This window comes from Lagopus leucura, unplaced genomic scaffold, assembly GCF_019238085.1.
Source record: "Lagopus leucura isolate 7727_CA_CO unplaced genomic scaffold, USGS_WTPT01 Super-Scaffold_100021, whole genome shotgun sequence".
NCBI classification, from domain to species: Eukaryota; Metazoa; Chordata; class Aves; order Galliformes; family Phasianidae; genus Lagopus; species Lagopus leucura.
In genome coordinates, this window is record NW_024962274.1 from 1,849,960 (window position 1) to 1,866,467 (window position 16,508).

The 16,508-nt window shown below is 47.1% G+C and overlaps 1 protein-coding gene across 1 annotated transcript in view; it reads right to left on the reverse strand.

Moving 5' to 3' along the window:
• P3H2 (prolyl 3-hydroxylase 2) overlaps window positions 1-16,126 on the reverse strand; it is a 54,672-nt gene extending 38,546 nt beyond the window's left edge. The window contains exon 1 of the mRNA XM_042878493.1: window positions 15,683-16,126. Within this exon, the coding sequence (XP_042734427.1) occupies window positions 15,683-16,126 (444 nt within the window). The remainder of the gene's footprint in view (window positions 1-15,682) is intronic.
• Between the last annotated feature and the right edge of the window lie 382 nt (window positions 16,127-16,508).

A 16,508-nucleotide genomic window follows, 5' to 3' on the forward strand; every position in this document is an offset into this window, starting at 1 on the left:
TCACAGAGCTGCCTGCCAGAGCTTCAGATGATGAGCTCCTGAAGTAACAGAATCAATCTCCTGTTGATCCTCAACTTTCTATGCTTCCTGCACAGAAAATACACAAAAAAACCCAGGATCCTCCTCTGCAGTTTCCCTGAGGGAAATATCTGGGGATGAATCAAGGCCCTTAAATGCTATTTCTGGCTGAAGCCGCGACAACCAACTGGGAGGTCTGCAAGTCTAAGATGCAACCTCCATCATCTCTGGGCTGCATCTGTTTGACTCTGCAAGCATTGAGGGGGTATGACAGCATCTATGGCCACCAAGAGCCTCCTCCTCTCCTTGCAAAAATGTGCAATTGTGGCATAACCAGATTCTTAACAAGCAGTCTAACAGGAGGTGAAAGATAGGTGAAATAAAAATATCTTCCCTATCTAGTAGCTTACAGCAAGATTTTCTCCATAGGGAATCTGAAAAGCTGATCTACGGGAAGAAGTTCCTGAATCTACTGCCAATGAAAGAAGTGGCAAACTTCTATCCTGGAAATATTAAGGAAAGACACAGAGTTGTGCCCCCTTATATCCTGTTTGGATTTGGCTCAGTCACACCAGAACTGGTATCTGGAAACAGGTTGCTGTGCTTATCAGAATCACAGAATCATTATTAACCCCAGAGTGGCCAGCGTGGGAAGGAGAGCCAGAAGAAACACAAATGCAGGCGGCAGTTCACACCTGCTGCCCCACAACCAGGTTAAATCAAACACTCAGTCTGCTAATGAAGAGATAATTGTTGTCTGCCTGTGTCGGCACACAGTGAAGCCTGATCCCCAGGGCACGGTAAAGCCTTCCCTTTACACAGTTACCTGCAATGAAAATGTGTCAAGCAAAACCTCCCACCTGCACAAGAGCTGGAACAGCTGTACAAAGAGGACAGAAATCAGTTTAAACATGAAAAGAGAGAGATGGACTTCAGGTCCTTGAAGAGAACCATTCTGTCTGTAGCAGGGTACAGAGCAGCCCCACGGGTCAATCTGCCATTGCTACCCTGCTATGCCTCATTTCCACTTTGCATACTTTATGGAAGGCAGTTTCCTAGGGTCTTTTATTCTAAACTGGATAATTCTAACAAGCATGGTGTGACAGATAGCAAAGCATATGCTCAAGCTTTCAACTTCTTCTGACATTTTCACTTTACTGAGGGGTGGGTGGCTGATGCCAGGCAGGCTGTGCACCCAGTCTCAAAGTGAGATCCATTCCTCATTTCACCTCTCAGCAGTTTATCTGCCACATCTGTGCAAGCACTGCTGAGCCCACCAACTCCAGAGGTCTGTCAGCCCATTATTGGCTCTGCACAGGTGACAGATGAAAAAATCATTAGCTGGGGGGGGGGGGGGGGAAAAACCCACACCAAAAAAAAAAACATCACCAGCATGAAATGGAAAGCTGTTAGATGGGCTTTGTGTGCTTATTCACTCAGTTTAGGAAGCTTTCAGCATTATATCCCCTGCAGCACATACAGTAACAGCACCTTTCCTTTCTCAGCCTTCTTCTCTTTTCACGCTTCAATAACTTTGTATCAGATATGATCAAATAACATCAATCATTTCCATCTGATTGCTAAGTTGCTGCTTAAGCCACAAATAATGTGATTAATGAGTCTCTGAGGGAGAAAACAAAGGCTTTCATAAACATAAAGCACCAGCTAAGCACTGTGAGATTTTCTTAAATTCCCCAAAAATAGAGAGCAGCTGCCTGGCACTGATTCCCCCAGCAGCAGTAACTGCAGTGCTGGAGGCAGCTCTGGATGCTTCTGAAAATAGGAATGATTTTGTGCCAAAAATAATAATCCCTTAATTTTATAGGTGTCTGAACCAAAAAAAGAGAAGGAAAAAAAACAACAGAAAATGAGAGTGTGTGAGGAGACATATCATGCATTGTCTGGTGTCTAAAAAGGGCTTTTTCTTTTCCTCTCTCTAGCACAGAGAAGTAGAACTTGACTACATTTAAAATGGGAGTTTGGGGGTTTTGGTGTAAACCTTCTACTTGATGATCATTTTGCCATTGATTTCTGTTGTCTAGAAGGCAACCTACGTGTGTATATATATATATATATATATATATAAATAAAATAAAAAAGTCTACAAAAGGCCAAAATTAAAATCATTCCTGATGCTAAAGAGTCCTTGCAGAATCAAGTGAAAGGAAAGGTCCCAGCAGCTCAGTGTATCGGCTGCTGGCAGAGGCTTGCCTCAAATTTTCAGAAAGAGATTTCAATCTCTCCACATAACAGTGCCACATATTGTCACCGTTTCCTGGGATGAAATGGGCTAAAGCAACAGGCTAAGCTTCTCCTGGGTAGCTTTTCTGGTCTGTGTACCAGTAGCAGGATGAGTCATGTTGGAAACAACCTGACTGGGGCTTGGTGAGCAGCAAGAGGAAGGACACCACTGCTCTGCATAGGGCTGAAGTCTGTCTGCAGGGAAATGAAGCTTAGAGGGCATGGTAGTGGTGGGTTGACAGCTGGACTAGATGTTCTTTAGTAGTCTTTTCCAACCTTAATGATTCCATGTTGCTCCTTCAGATTTCATGGAAATCGCATGATTGCCCAACCCACACAGACCCCGAGATGAATCCCTAAAGCAACACTTGACTCTCTGAAGGTCTGCAAGAAGTTTCAGAGAAAAGATGGGGAAGAACTCCCATTGGAGCACAGGAAGAAGCTCTGGGGTTATTTAAAGAATGGAAAATACCCATGAAACAGCAGCTGGTCAGGACTGGCCTTTATAAGCCACTCCAAAAAAAGCTAAATATCCTATTTATATTGAAAATTATACAGGCTTTCTTCATATTTAGTGCAAGGTTGTCCAGACATAGCCAAAGGAAAAGACACACTCGTATTCCATCTTCAGCATGACCACCACCCAGATCCATATGTGATCTTGGCCTTCTACCCTGTACTTAGACTACAATAAGCTGTGTTCTGCCTTCTAGGAAAAAAAAAGAATATGAATCCAGACCTTTGTGGTGAAGATTTGAGTGAAAAGGCAGCCGCTTTTCTGTGGTTACTGAGGTAATAAGACTTCAACAGGGGCTTACACAATGTCAGAGTGGAAGAAATGTCAAGCATCTACTAGAAAGGTTTTAAGTTACTCAAAAGCCTTACTGATGAGATTTCAGAGCCAGCCACGCTATCCGGACACCAATGTGCAAGCGAACACGTCTTTCAAAACCACACATGGCCAGACTATTCATACAGCCTTGTTCCCTGCCATTCACGAGTAGGAGCGCGAGGCAGCAGGGCAAATCAAACAAATGACTTCATTCCCCCAGGGATATGAGCAAAGGCAAACAAAGAAGCAAACATTTACAAATTCACATTGCCATATTTTTGCCAAGTTTTCCTCCAGTAGGGAACTCTGAAGGATTCAAGGAATACAACTGTTATTTTCTTTCCTAAAGTTCTTTACCCACGAGTGCACATGAATTCCTATGTATGAGCAAGCTCTAAGATCTCCCAGATCTACATGACTCCCAGCCCAGCACTGCAAAATCCCTTACAGAGCAGATTACTATACTGACAGATCTGTAACTGGCTAGGGCAAAGCAGAGGACACTAAGTCATATACTTATTGGAACATGGTGCCCAGGGAGGTGGTGGAGTCACTGCAGGTGTTCAAGAACAGGATAGGCATGGCTCTAAAGGACACAGGTTAGTGGGCATGGTGGGGATATGTGAGGCTGGACTAGATGATCTTACTAGTCTTTTTCAACCTTTGTGACTCTGTATCCTTTTAACTAAAGCAGAGGCCAGAAGCCCCTTCTTTTGTAAAAAAGAACAAAAGAAACCTTCTTTTGTAGCAGAAAGGGTGTTAATGAACAGGTTAAGATGCTCTTCCCCAGCTGCAGCAGAGCCCTGCCTGGCCGCTCCCATCTATATAACGAACCATTATACCAGTTTCTCTACACCAACTTCAAACCCAGCTTTTCAGCAAGTTTCTCCTTCCAGGACAAACTGCATCCACCACCACTTTTCTCCAGAACCCTCAAAACAGGTGAGTGCCCCTCCGTGGGAATCACCATCTCCTTTTTGGGTTTGGCTCAGAAGTATGCTCCTTTCAGTGCAGCAGCTCCTCTCCCCGTGGATTTCTCTGCGGTTTCTGTACCCTCCTCCACTTTTCTCACATTTCTCTTTTTGCTCTCCCATGGGGGAAAGACAAACTGAGACGCGCTCCACAGCTGAAATTACAGTTTATTCCACGGATGTGAAATGAAGCAGAATATCTACTTTCCAAAAAACTCACTGGATGTTGAAATAAGTATTTTTCCAGCAGAGGCTTCTTTTTTCCCCTCTTTTAAAACAAACATAAATGAAAAATAGGTATGTTTTGCTGTAAAGGGAGAGTCCCTTGTAGTGCCCATTTTCACACAGCACAGAAGCAGATGGGATAAGCTGCAGCAAAGGAGTACGGTTCTGCCTGTTGGCAGCAGGTTGTGCTGACTGCAGGGATTTTGCTGAGGAGGTTCAGCAAGAAAAGAGATACAAAGGCCTCTCTAGGCCACTTGCATGTCGCCAGTTTTTGAGCTGTAGCAGCTCGGAGCAAAACATCTGGAATAAAACAAAAGGTGCCAATGTCAAAAATATCTCTGTAAAGGTAATCAGACTGCCTAACAACTAGTGTTAGCTGATTGCTGCCAAAACACAGAGGCTGTAAGGTGTCTACCTCCTTGGTAAGATGTCCACCAAATGGGTTGTGTCTGAAACTGGCCTGTGGCTCACGTAGGTCTCCTGCTTTGCAAGGTGTGAACAGTCACCTGTTTCTACCAGAACGGCCAGGTCACACTTCCCTAATAAACCAGGGAGAACTTCTGACTTGGAGCAAACTGCTTCCATAAATTGGACTTGTTTCTGTAAGAGCAGAACATTTAAAATTCATCTGCTCCTGCTTACGCACGCTCTTCCTCTTGGAGTTCAGTCACAGCGTACACAGACATCATGCAGTACAACCAATGCTCTCCAAACATGTGACACTGGTTATGTCTCCCAGTGCCAAGTGTGTGGTGCACAATTCCTGCACATCATTTCACTTGATGAGTAAGTGAAGGATGGAGCACTGCCTCCCCACCTGATGAACCTGGGCTGGGTGGGATCAGTCCCAGCCATTTCCATCCTAGTCACGGCAGCATCCCTCTAGGACACCTGCTCCCACATAAAACAGAGTAAACACTACAGACTGATTTGCATTGATTCTTCCTCCAGCTATCACATCACACGTAACATCTAAAGGGAAATCAGCCACTCATATCTCCCTTAGCTTGCAACCAGCTGCTCAGCATCCTTCATTCCGTAGTCAGACCAACTCTCTTTTGCAAGGGCCACCCTAAGGTGACCAAAGCAACCTCTCCACCCAGCTAAAGTTTTCTGAACCCAGAACAAGCAGAGATGTTGGTGGTAAAAGATGCAGAATGGAAACCCAGCATTCAGTGCTGGAAACACACAGCTCAACATACTGTGCATTTGTCGTGGTTCAGCACATCATCAGGCATCAACCCAAGCCATTATAAGTGATGCAAGTCCTCAGCTGATACAGGTACCAGCTCGGCTAGGTCTTTGTGCATAAGCTGAGTCACATTCCCTTCCGTTTAAACTACCAACATCCAGCTCAGTGCCTTGAGATTAAAGAATAGATGTACCTATGCCATTACACAGCACATCACCCCAGCTCCATGCATGTCTGAGCACACGGAAAAATCCCACATGGAAAGAGCCTGCAGATGCACATCCAAAATGTGCAAGAGCAAAATTGTTCACCCCACTTAGTGGGACTCTGCTGTTCAGCACAGGCTAGCTGCAACATCAAAGAGAGCTCTGCCATCTGACTGCGCTGACTATTCCACTATGGAGCTGAACTCTAACATTTCTAACAGCAAGGCAACAGGAATGTAAACAATGTGCCCCAAGTATGCAAACCTTTCCTATCTGATACTTCTCAAAAGAAACATGAAGGGCAGGATGGCTTCTACACTGCACTTTTGAAGATCTGGCTGCTGGCAGAGCCGTGACAGCTTTAAGCACTGTAACTTTCTAAGAACAAAATCCAGACACATGGTTATTCAGGTCTCTCTACCTGATTTCAGAAAACACTAAAGTCTAAATATGGTATATTTATGATTCTATCACCTAGTGAGATTTCAAAGCTGGTATCCAAAATTCCATTTATAAAACAGAAGCACACTGATTAAAATAACAGTGATTTGGAGCTACAAACACTCCTGTGGGAAGCCTCTTACTGCAGTGCAAAAGTCATTTTCCAGAGGTTTTGGATGTGAATGAAAACAATCTAAACAGCAGCCAGGCTGGAGCAAGCCCCCACAATGGGAATTCCCTTGGGTTACCCTCAGACCTGAGCTGGGCACATCCCATCCCCACAGCTGCCACAGTTCTGCAACTCACATTGCACACCATTGCCATGGCTCGACTGTGTGGCACTGGGGAACAACTGGACAATCACCAGGCTCAGGTGGACACTGATGCTGCATGTTTTGTCCTAATTGCACCCAGGCCACTGCAATGAGATTCTAGTCCAGCATTAAAACACGGTGGCAGGCAGCAAATCCAAGCAGTGGGAAGCATGGCTGTAAAAGCCCAGCACAGAAATAGAAGCTGCAGGGAGTGCTTCCAGCTGGACACCCGCCGAGCACGCAGCAGTAAGCACCCAGCAGCTCACAGCACAGCCAGCACCGCACAGAAGGGATGCACAGTTGACAAATGCTGCTTCCTACAACCACACGCTGCTCTTTTATTTGCTGTTTGCCTTCCTCGTAGAAGGATGCAGACTGAGATAATGCTTTTATTAGCAGGAACAATACAAGCCAAGGTGGCTGGAGGAAGAGACACCCTCAAGCAGGCTGACCTCGCAGAGCCAGCTCCAGAGAAGCAGCAGTGCTGCCAGAATCCAGACACCAGGATGCAATGCTTATGTTAAAAGAAATGGAGTGAAGCTGCCAACCAAGGGAAGAGGGAAACAAGCGGCTTCCAAGAGACGCTGGTATTTAAAGCAAAGGGAACAGAAGTGACCAAGCATGAGAGTGATTCAACTCTGTGCTGGCTGCACTGGGAGCCTGGGCATGCAGTGAGAGGGCTGCCTGAGCACACCCAACCACCTCACTCCTCACCACTGCACCCGCACTGCAGACACAGGGCATGAACACAGCCAAAGCAGGTCATGGTTTGCATATAGGTGCCTCTGTGGCTAACAGCAAGGCATAGCTTGAGATGCCCCAGCATCACTTGCACAGGCTGCAGCAAGCCCTGTTCCAATCCCCTGCCTTCACAAGGGACCACAGATTTGGGAACAGCTCCAGGAAGCAAAAAGCCTTTCCCAAAAGCTACGTGATTCTCCTCTAAGCAATCCTTAATCACACACAACTCCAAAAGTCCTTTCACCATTTGTTATCCCTAGAGAGACTTCTGAGAACAAATTGAAATGTTCTGTTTAATAAGGCATTTCAGGAATACCAGTGTATTCAGGAAAAAAAAAAAAAAAAAAAGCTTATTACACAGTTCTGTAAGGAAAAAATGGAGATAAGACACCAGGATCTTTCCTGCCCATCTCTCCAGCATTTGCTTTATCACAGACCCTGGATGACACCAACAGCCCTGCACAGGGCTGGTCTCCAGCATCACTGTAGTGCAATGCAGGGCCAGTGAGTGCTCTTTCTTTCAGACTTTCACTGAAACTTCACAGATTCCCATCTGCTTCCAAAGAGTAACTCAGGACACGGATGCCCCAAAATATATATATATATTATACACACATATGAGCCTCAGAACAGGCAGTGCCTTGGCAAAAGCCACTTTAAAAACATAGCTTTCTAAGCAAGGGAATCAACAGACTCCAGCTTAGTCCCTGTGCAGTCATAGCAACACCTTCAGCAAATATTTTCAAGCATATTTTCCAACCTCTTTCTCTCTGTACCACACTGATCTTTTCTGGGAAGGGACACTGTTGGCTCCATCTTCAAAGGACATTGCATCCCCTGTCCTGCTGCTGGCCTGGGCAATGCACTACAGCACACATCCTCATCACTCCCATTGGAGTCTGGTCCAGACCTCAAAGAGCTACATGTTTAAGCAGTGCCCTACCTAATCTTAACAGGCTCCTGTTTCTGTGTGGACACAGTATGAGATCATAGCCACAACCAGAGCTGACCTGAGAAAACCAGGATGGAAAGCAGCACATTGGTGTTTTTGTTGTTATTTTCCTGATCTTTTTCTTACTCAATCACAAAAATCTCCCTGTTCTGAATAGGTGAGAAGCATATGCAAGATCCAAGGCAGTTGCATGCTCCTCTTTGGTGCAAAACTCCATGAAAAGGAAAGAGCAGTGCTACTTGGAATAGCAGCAACTCTTCCTCATGGCCACGCTGTGTCCAAGCCCAGTTACACCAGTGATGTGTTTAGTAACTGTGCTCACAACACTAAAGCAAGCTCAGACACGTGCAGTACACTTTTGAACAAAGCAGCACAGCGCCTTGCACTGGTCCCTACAACCAACATCTCCAAAACATGCAACCAAACACTGAAAGCAGACATTTTACAAGGTGTGACAAGAGAGCCAGCATCCATGTGGGACAGTGGCAGCTGCCAGCACAGAGCTGACCTCAATGGCCAGCCTGTCCCTTCTGTGCTGCCATGGACGTGCTCCTTGGCATGGCAGCAGGAGCAGCATGCTGTCCCACACCCTATCTACTTCCCATCTCAGCACGAACACAGACTCAGCCTTTCATCCAATCTTGAAAGAACGTGTTTTTCTCTTTCTCCCCACTCTTCAGCTTTTTTTTTTTTTTTTCCTCCTTTTTTAATGAGCAAGAAGCTACAAGCAAGTATTTGGCCTTCGCAACTGATGGGCTGCAGCCAAACTCTGCCATATGTTCCAGCTAATACATGTGGGTTTTGCTTCCCATCCAAGAACAGGAGGAAAAAAAAAGGACATTTATGAACAGGGATTCAGCAGGAGCGTGTGGGAAGGAAGGGGTGGAGAGGGGATGCTATTTTTGTTGCTGTAATTATTCAGTGGCCAAACCCCTGACCCTTGACGTCAGCTCTGGAGAGTCTGTTCAACCGTCCAGTTGTCATGGGAAGGAGGAGGGCTGGCTCAGAGGTACAGGCTGATGAGGAGCAGCTCTTTGCTGCCTGAACCCACACACAAGCAAAGCCCCTGCCGTCATCAGCCATCACCCTCCATGGCCAAGAAGTAAAAACGTCAATACCTTACTGCCAATACGTTGGCTAGAAATGAAAGCATCCAAAGAACCTCACACCCTCACTCCTGCCATCAGTTACTGCTAATAAGCACAGGCCAAATTCTGACCTCAGTTTCCACTGTGTAAATGGAGATAAACTCCATAGGCACCAGCTGGGTCACTGCAGGTTCATGTAGATGAAATCAAACTCAACATGACCTCTGGTCTGGACTACATGCAGAAAAATATGCCCCATGCAAAGTGCAAAGGTCCCTACACTGTGGGCACAAGCCCAATCACCGTGAGCAATTTAAATCACCTCAAAGAAAAAATAATTAAAAAAAAAAAGAAAAAGAAACAAGGATAATGAGCCCCAAATCCCTTGCTCCAGATGTCAAGCACTGCCTGCACCTCCAGGGCCCACTAGCAGGGCTCCTGCAGCACTCAGCACATTGGCAGCAGGCGGCTCAGTTACTGAAATGATGGCTTCTCATTACTGCCCACGCTATCCATGATGAAATCACCACTCATATGAGGAAATGGGAATAATCCTTGTTGAAACTTCAGGCACAGCTAGTAAGTACTGGGCACAAATTTGCTCAGTAGGGCTAAATAGCATTTCTCATTCACATGCAGCTCATTATCAGCTGCCATTAGTTATTCCTGTGGCCAAGGACAACAAGAGGGCTCAGCAGAAGTCAGAGCAGGACTCGCTAGGACACACAGAAGAGAATTAACAGGCAGTGCAAAAAGGCATTTAATGAACTCCAGGGTGCATAGAGCAGCTCAGCAGCCAAGCAGTGCCAAAAGGTTCTCAGGAGATGTGTGAAGGGCAAGGGGCAGGAAACCTGGGGAAGCATGGAGACAGCACAGCAGGGCAGGGCTTGCTTCCAGATGACAACATAAAGCCTCACACAGCAGGACTTTGGTCTCTAAAGGCAAAGGGTTCATAAGTGCTATTGGTTCACTGCTTTGTCTGAGGTGGGATGGCAGCCCAGCTCCTGTGCTGGGATGCTCTCAGGACAAGGCCCCAAACGATCCAGTGAAACTGTGCAAGTCACAGCACTGTCTTCTCCATCATCCAAGGCCCAGCACTAGAGAACGCCAAGAAATAAGGAGGAATCCAGATTTACCTTTTTTCCTCTCCAAAAGACAGATAAGTTTTGCAGGCTGGGTCCCGCCAGCAGTTGTTTTGGAGTCCTGGCACTGCTGCATAGCAATGAGGTGAGAAAGAGGAACTTGGCAAGACAAAAAAGTAGCTCTGGCCATCAAATGGCTCATTACCAGGCTGCATAAAGTGAGCTTCATGGGCCTAAAACTAGCTTGCACTAACTGGTTGCATCCTTCCACCACCAGCAGCAAACCATCACAATCACTTCGTCTAACTTTTACTACAGCACCAACCTGAAGGCTGGCTGCAATTAGTTTCTGTTGGAGCCAGAGCAGAAATAATCTGAAAAAGGAAGACTGACTTTCCTGTGAAGACAATGAGGCAGCCTCAAGTAATTTCCAATTGGTTCCACCATTTCATCAAAGTGAAGAATGCCGAAATCCCCTTCTGAGCATCTAAGGTTTATTAGTTTCACCACGAAACTCATAGTAAGAGGGAATTTATTTACAGCTCCCACAAACTCAAAGCAATGTGGTATGTCACACCACAGGCAACCCCACTGGAGTCAGCAGCTCCCTTCACAGCAGGTTGGTGTAGGTCAGCAAGAACAAGCATATTCAGACCTGCCCTGAGCCCAGAACACTGACCCCACCATTAAGAATTTTCCATCCTATAAACCGAGTTTATTTTTGTCCACATAATTTTAAATGCCTGAGCACTAACATTTACCCTCTAGTGAGAGCCAGGAATGCTCTTTCAGAGAAACTAAATAAAGGGAACTTTGAAAGATTACTCCTGGGATCTATTATATATCCTGTATCTGAGTAACACCAACTTTCAAGATTAAAGATAAATAAATACCTTCAGCAGTAATAATCCTAATAATAATGATTATCTGACAGCTCTATGATAGGTCTTTGTCTGGGATGTGCCATGTAAACCCAGTGAAAACAAGGCTGACCAAACGAGGACACTGCACATAGGTGGTGGCTGGAATGAGAATTAGCTTATTACATACAGAGACCTGTACACAGTGGGATTTTGTACCTTATTCCACATCACTACCCATGAGACGCCACAAGTGAGATTACCACCCTTCTTCCACAGGCTGCAGCACATCCCAAGACAGTACCCTTGAAGTCCACGTGGAATTGCAGCACACAGAAAACTGAACAAACTTTCATGGAAAGTTTCATCGGTGCTTGAGTGAAACAAGCCAAATTAGCAAGTAACCACACTGGTGCTGATCCAGATTACTCCACAATTTCTAGGTGAATACTCCAGATTTCTGTCAATGAGACAAAAGACTCTGGCACAGCACAACACCTCAGAGGCAGGCAGCAAGGAGCTACTTGAGATGGAAAGAATTTGGTAGAGATGTCTTGAAAAGAGCCTCAAGCTCACTGCAAGTGCCTGGACACAGCCGCCCAAGTGTGGCTGATAGCAAATCTCACATAAGCACTGGCAAAAGACTGAGAGGTCAGCATGGAGAGGTCAGAGGCCTAATTTTATGCGTACAGGTCCATGCCTTGAGTTTGAATGTCCACAAACGGAGTTTTAAAAAGGCAGAACTGGAGAAGGGCTATAACCTGTACTACAAATCTTTCCAGGAGTTCAAACTCCCACTCTGCTCCTTTCTTCCCGTTTATCACCTTGCCCCCCCCCCCGTGATCTCATCAAGTCATTGTTGTGTCTGTGTTGCATTTTGGAAATCTTACAGCAGTACAAGCAGGCAAGAAAATACGGTACAACCCAAGGACACACACCGGGCAGTGCCTTCAGCACTGCTGAACTGATGAACTGGAAGCCCAGCAGAGAAGACTGCAGTTCTCCCCACCCACAGCTACTAGAAAGATTAAGCTGTTTGTATGAAATCCATACGAACAGTGAAAGATTTTCAGAAAAAATAAGCAACTTTAAAGAACAAATAAACAGTCTCTTCTCCAACACAAAAAAAAATATAACCGCTAATGTTTAATGTTTGCAATGTGTGAAATTCTGATGATAACACTGTCTAGGAACTGAAGTAACAAGACAGACATGGCAAGGAGGAACTCGGCACAAAGAATAAGCAAGACAGGGTCAGAGTCTTGCACCTTTTGCTCCATCAGTGACCTGGCATCACTCAGAGAAGAGCAACAGGATGCTGAGTCAGCAGCCCCACTCTCATGGTGTGTGGCTTCCTCTTCTGCTTGCTCTCAAAGCTAAAAAGCTCAAGAAAGGGGGTGGCTAGAAACATCACAGCCTGCAGGCTAGGTTTTAACAGAAACAAGATGACTCAGGCAGCAAAGTGAGGAGGATGTGATTAATAAAAATATTTCAGAGAGCAGAGACACCCCCTCACACCCATCTGCCAAGTCTAGAGGGTATTTCATTGAATACTACCAAAGAAAGCCATCCACATCAGGCAAACTATCCTTCTGCCTTTTGGACATGACAGAAGCTCACTGCAGGAAATACTTTAGGGAATTGATAGGATGGCACAGATTTAATGACTAATAGGTCATATCCATAGAGATAAGAATATAAGCATTTGATCTAACCATACCACCCCTGCTTCTCCGCAGCGCTCCATGTAGCAGCATCTCTAGCACTACTCAGCAGCAGGAGCAGCACAGCTCGGGGCTGCCACTGGTCCTGGATGCAGCAAAGCCCCAAATCTAAAATCCTAACATCAGTTCTCCACCAATTCACCAGTCCAGAGCAGTGATGGAGCTGAGGCATTGGTAGAGCCATGGTTCTGCTACCCCCAAAGCACCCAGACTCACACACTGCAAGCCAGACCTTGACCAGTGCATCTGTCCAGCAGGAATCAAAGCCTTTGCTTTTCATACCCCACAGGAGTGCTGCAAGGATTAGCTCATATTTATTCAGCACCATTTTTCAAAGCACTGCATGAGTGTCAAACCCTTCCTTTTTTTCTTTTTCCTTTTTTCCTCTCCCCTTCCACTCTTTTTTCCCCTTTTTTATTTTTAAATCCATTCCTTGCTGTGTCATTCCCTCCCAAAGGAACACATCTCTCTCCTCCTGAGAACCAAACAAACACAGAGCCATTGGCAGAGGGAGATGGAAAGCACACTGCAGGCTGCTCCTCCTCAAACACACCGATACCATCATCGATACCACCATCAGCCAGACCTCATGTGCATGCCCACTGGCCAGGGCTTCTCATACACCCTGTAGAGGGACCAAACAGGACACAGAGCAGGATGTTCAACCTTCTCTCATTTTCTTTTTGGTTTCAAGGAGGAAAATAGGGGTCAAACAGCCAGGGAGAGGCACCACCAGCAGTCATACTCTATGCGAGCCCTTTCTTGCAGCACACCCTTGCAGCCAGAAAGCCAAGTGGATGCTGCAGCAAGGTCTCCCTGTAGGTGCTTCCCAGCCCTCAGGGGACATGCCAAAGTGTTCACTCAGCCTTGGCACAGGAGGATGGTTTGCATCAGAGCACGCGCTGGTGCTGGATGTGAGACCTCATGTATGTGCAAGCGCAGACAAACCCAGCGTGGGACATTTTCTCCTGCAGGCAGAGCTGCTGAGGCAGGTGGAAAGAGCAATCCAGGTGATGTGTGACAAAGTGTTACAGCTTCCTCAGAAGGACAGAGCTGGTCCCAGCACTGCTTACAAAGCCAGCCAGGACCCCAACAGCAGATGGTGTGCAGAAAGAGTTAAAAAAGAGGTACTAAAACAGAACGGCTCCATTCAAACAGTACCTGACAGACACCTGGGCACCCATGCAGGTAGCAATAACAGCCCTTTCACCATCAGAGAGGGGGAAGGTCCAAGTGTTAGAATTAACATAAATCTCCAGACACTGCAAAAGCAAATTAAGTTGACTTATACACAAGAAAAAAAGGCTCTTCTCAACACGTTGCTTTGATAAGTTTACAATACATTTTCAAATGAGAGAATAAAAACATCAGATCCAGAAGTAGAAGACAGACCATGACTCAAAATCGTGTGGAATTCTGTATACCAATTTTAGCTTATTTTGTTTCCTATTTCAGAAATCTCATTCCCTAGATCAAAAGAAAGTTGTTTGATGAGCTTAGCATGAGCCAACCTTCGTGACTCTGGGAAAGGTTTTGAGTTCATAAAAATAAATCATTTTTATCATGACAAATTTAGTGTCACTTCCCACACACAGTGACACTGCACAGCCAGAGCATCTTTCAGGGTAAGGACCTCAGGAAAATTCCACTAGCTTCACTTGGCCTCAGCGCATGCCAAATTACAGCTTCAGTTCTCTCCCAGGATTTCTTTCAGGAGCTCTGCACATGCACACCAGAGTTAAAGCCAAGGCATTTCCATCCTCTGACTTGCAAAAATGACATTAAGGCAATGACAAAAAGGAACTATAGCTAAAGCAACACAGCTGTTGTATTTCAGAAGGTTTTAAAAAGCAGGAGCCGATTCATCTCCTTGTTCTACTGCTGTCAGTCACAGCACTAGCACTGCCTAAGACAGAGGTTTACTTCTCCAAGTGGAAGCAGATTTCAGCAGACCCCTCCTCTCCCCCCCTTGCTCAGCTGTGCAGGTCTTCACCTCTCAAGTTGCCTTTAGCAACAAAAAGGTTATGACTGTGCTTAGATGAAGCAGAAATCGAGGAGGAAATATTCCAGAGATGTTTTATACATTTGGCTTGGCATGAAATAAAATTCCCACGTGGACAGGAAGACTTACTGCAGGTACTTGCCTTATGGAGCACAGGTTCTGAACTAGAAAAGTCCCTTTAACTACCCAGCTGTGAGGTTTCTTCGTCAAAAGAAAGGGAAAAAAAGTAGATGAAGAATGTCATTTTTATGACAGAAGGCAACATCTATAAGGCAGAAGTGATCAGTATTAGGGAAGGATACTTCAGATGACAGAGGCTGCTAAATACTGACTGCACGGCATCACACAAAGGATTCTGCATCACACAGCGGGATGAAGACCATTGGATAGCAGAGCCTGTATACCGCCCAGCCATGCACACTCCTCACTCTTGGAGCAAGCACGGCATCAGCTCACTTTGTATCAGAGGCAAAGCTCCCCTGCACGGGGCATCGGGGTGTTGGAGTGGAGCTCTGTGGGGCTTCTCTCTGCCAAGCAGCCAAAGGCAGCCTTTTCAGAATTATACTACACAACACTAAAGCCAAACAAAAGCACTCTCAGATGGAGAAACGAAGCACATCCAACCAAAAGAAGCACCAGGACTGAGTCTGAGCTGCAAGCCCCAGCCTGTGCACGACAGTGAGAAGGGACAGGGACAACACCTGGGCTCGACGGAGCTGAAGGCGAGGACAGCACGTGAGACGCAGGAGGACGGAGGCGAGGCCATCCCCCGGGGCGGGCAGCGGGTGCCTACCTGGATGTAGGCGCGCTGCAGGTAGCTGTAGGGCACCCTGCGCTGGAAGTCAGCGCGCACCTCCTCGGCGGCGCGGTGCCGGGAAGCGGCTCCCAGGCGCGGTTCCTCGCAGCTCCGCAGGCAGCCGGCGCGCCGCAGCAGCGCCTCGAAGAAGGGCAGCTCCCCGGCGGACCCCGCGCCCAGCGCCGCCAGCCGCACCTGCCCCCGGCAGCGCCGCCGGCACCGCAGCCGCTCCGCCCGCAGCTCCCGCCGGCTGCGCAGCGCTCGTTCCAGGCACCGCGCCGCGCCCGCGAAGTCGCCGCCGTAGTACGCTTCCACGCCGCTGGCGTACAGCGCGTCGAAGGGCTCCAGCGGGCCGCCCTCCTCTCCGCAGTTCCCGCACGCCGCGGGCAGCGCCGCCGCGAGCAGCAGCATAGCCCCCCAAGGCCGGCACCTCGGCGCCATGCCCGCCGCACGAGCACCGGCTCGGTGGCGATAGGAGCGACGCGGCGGTATCCCAGCCCGGCTCCCTGCGCGCCCTCCCCCGGCCCGCACCTCTTAAAGGGCCCCGCGCCGCCGGCCCGCCCCGCCCCGGCCCCCCCGCAGAGGGAGCAACCGCGGCGCAGAGCATCCCTACTCCACGCTCTGCAAATCGCCCTGATGTTTTCCTTTCCTTTTTCCCTTCCTTTTTTCCTTTCCCCTTTCTTTTTTCCTTTTCCCTTTTTCTTATTTCCTTTTTCCCTTTTCTTTTTTCAATCCCTTTTTCCTTTCCTTTCCTTCTTCGTTAAATTGATAACCCCTCCCTTTCCCCCCCACAGTGCAGCACTTCTTAGTGCTATGATTCTAT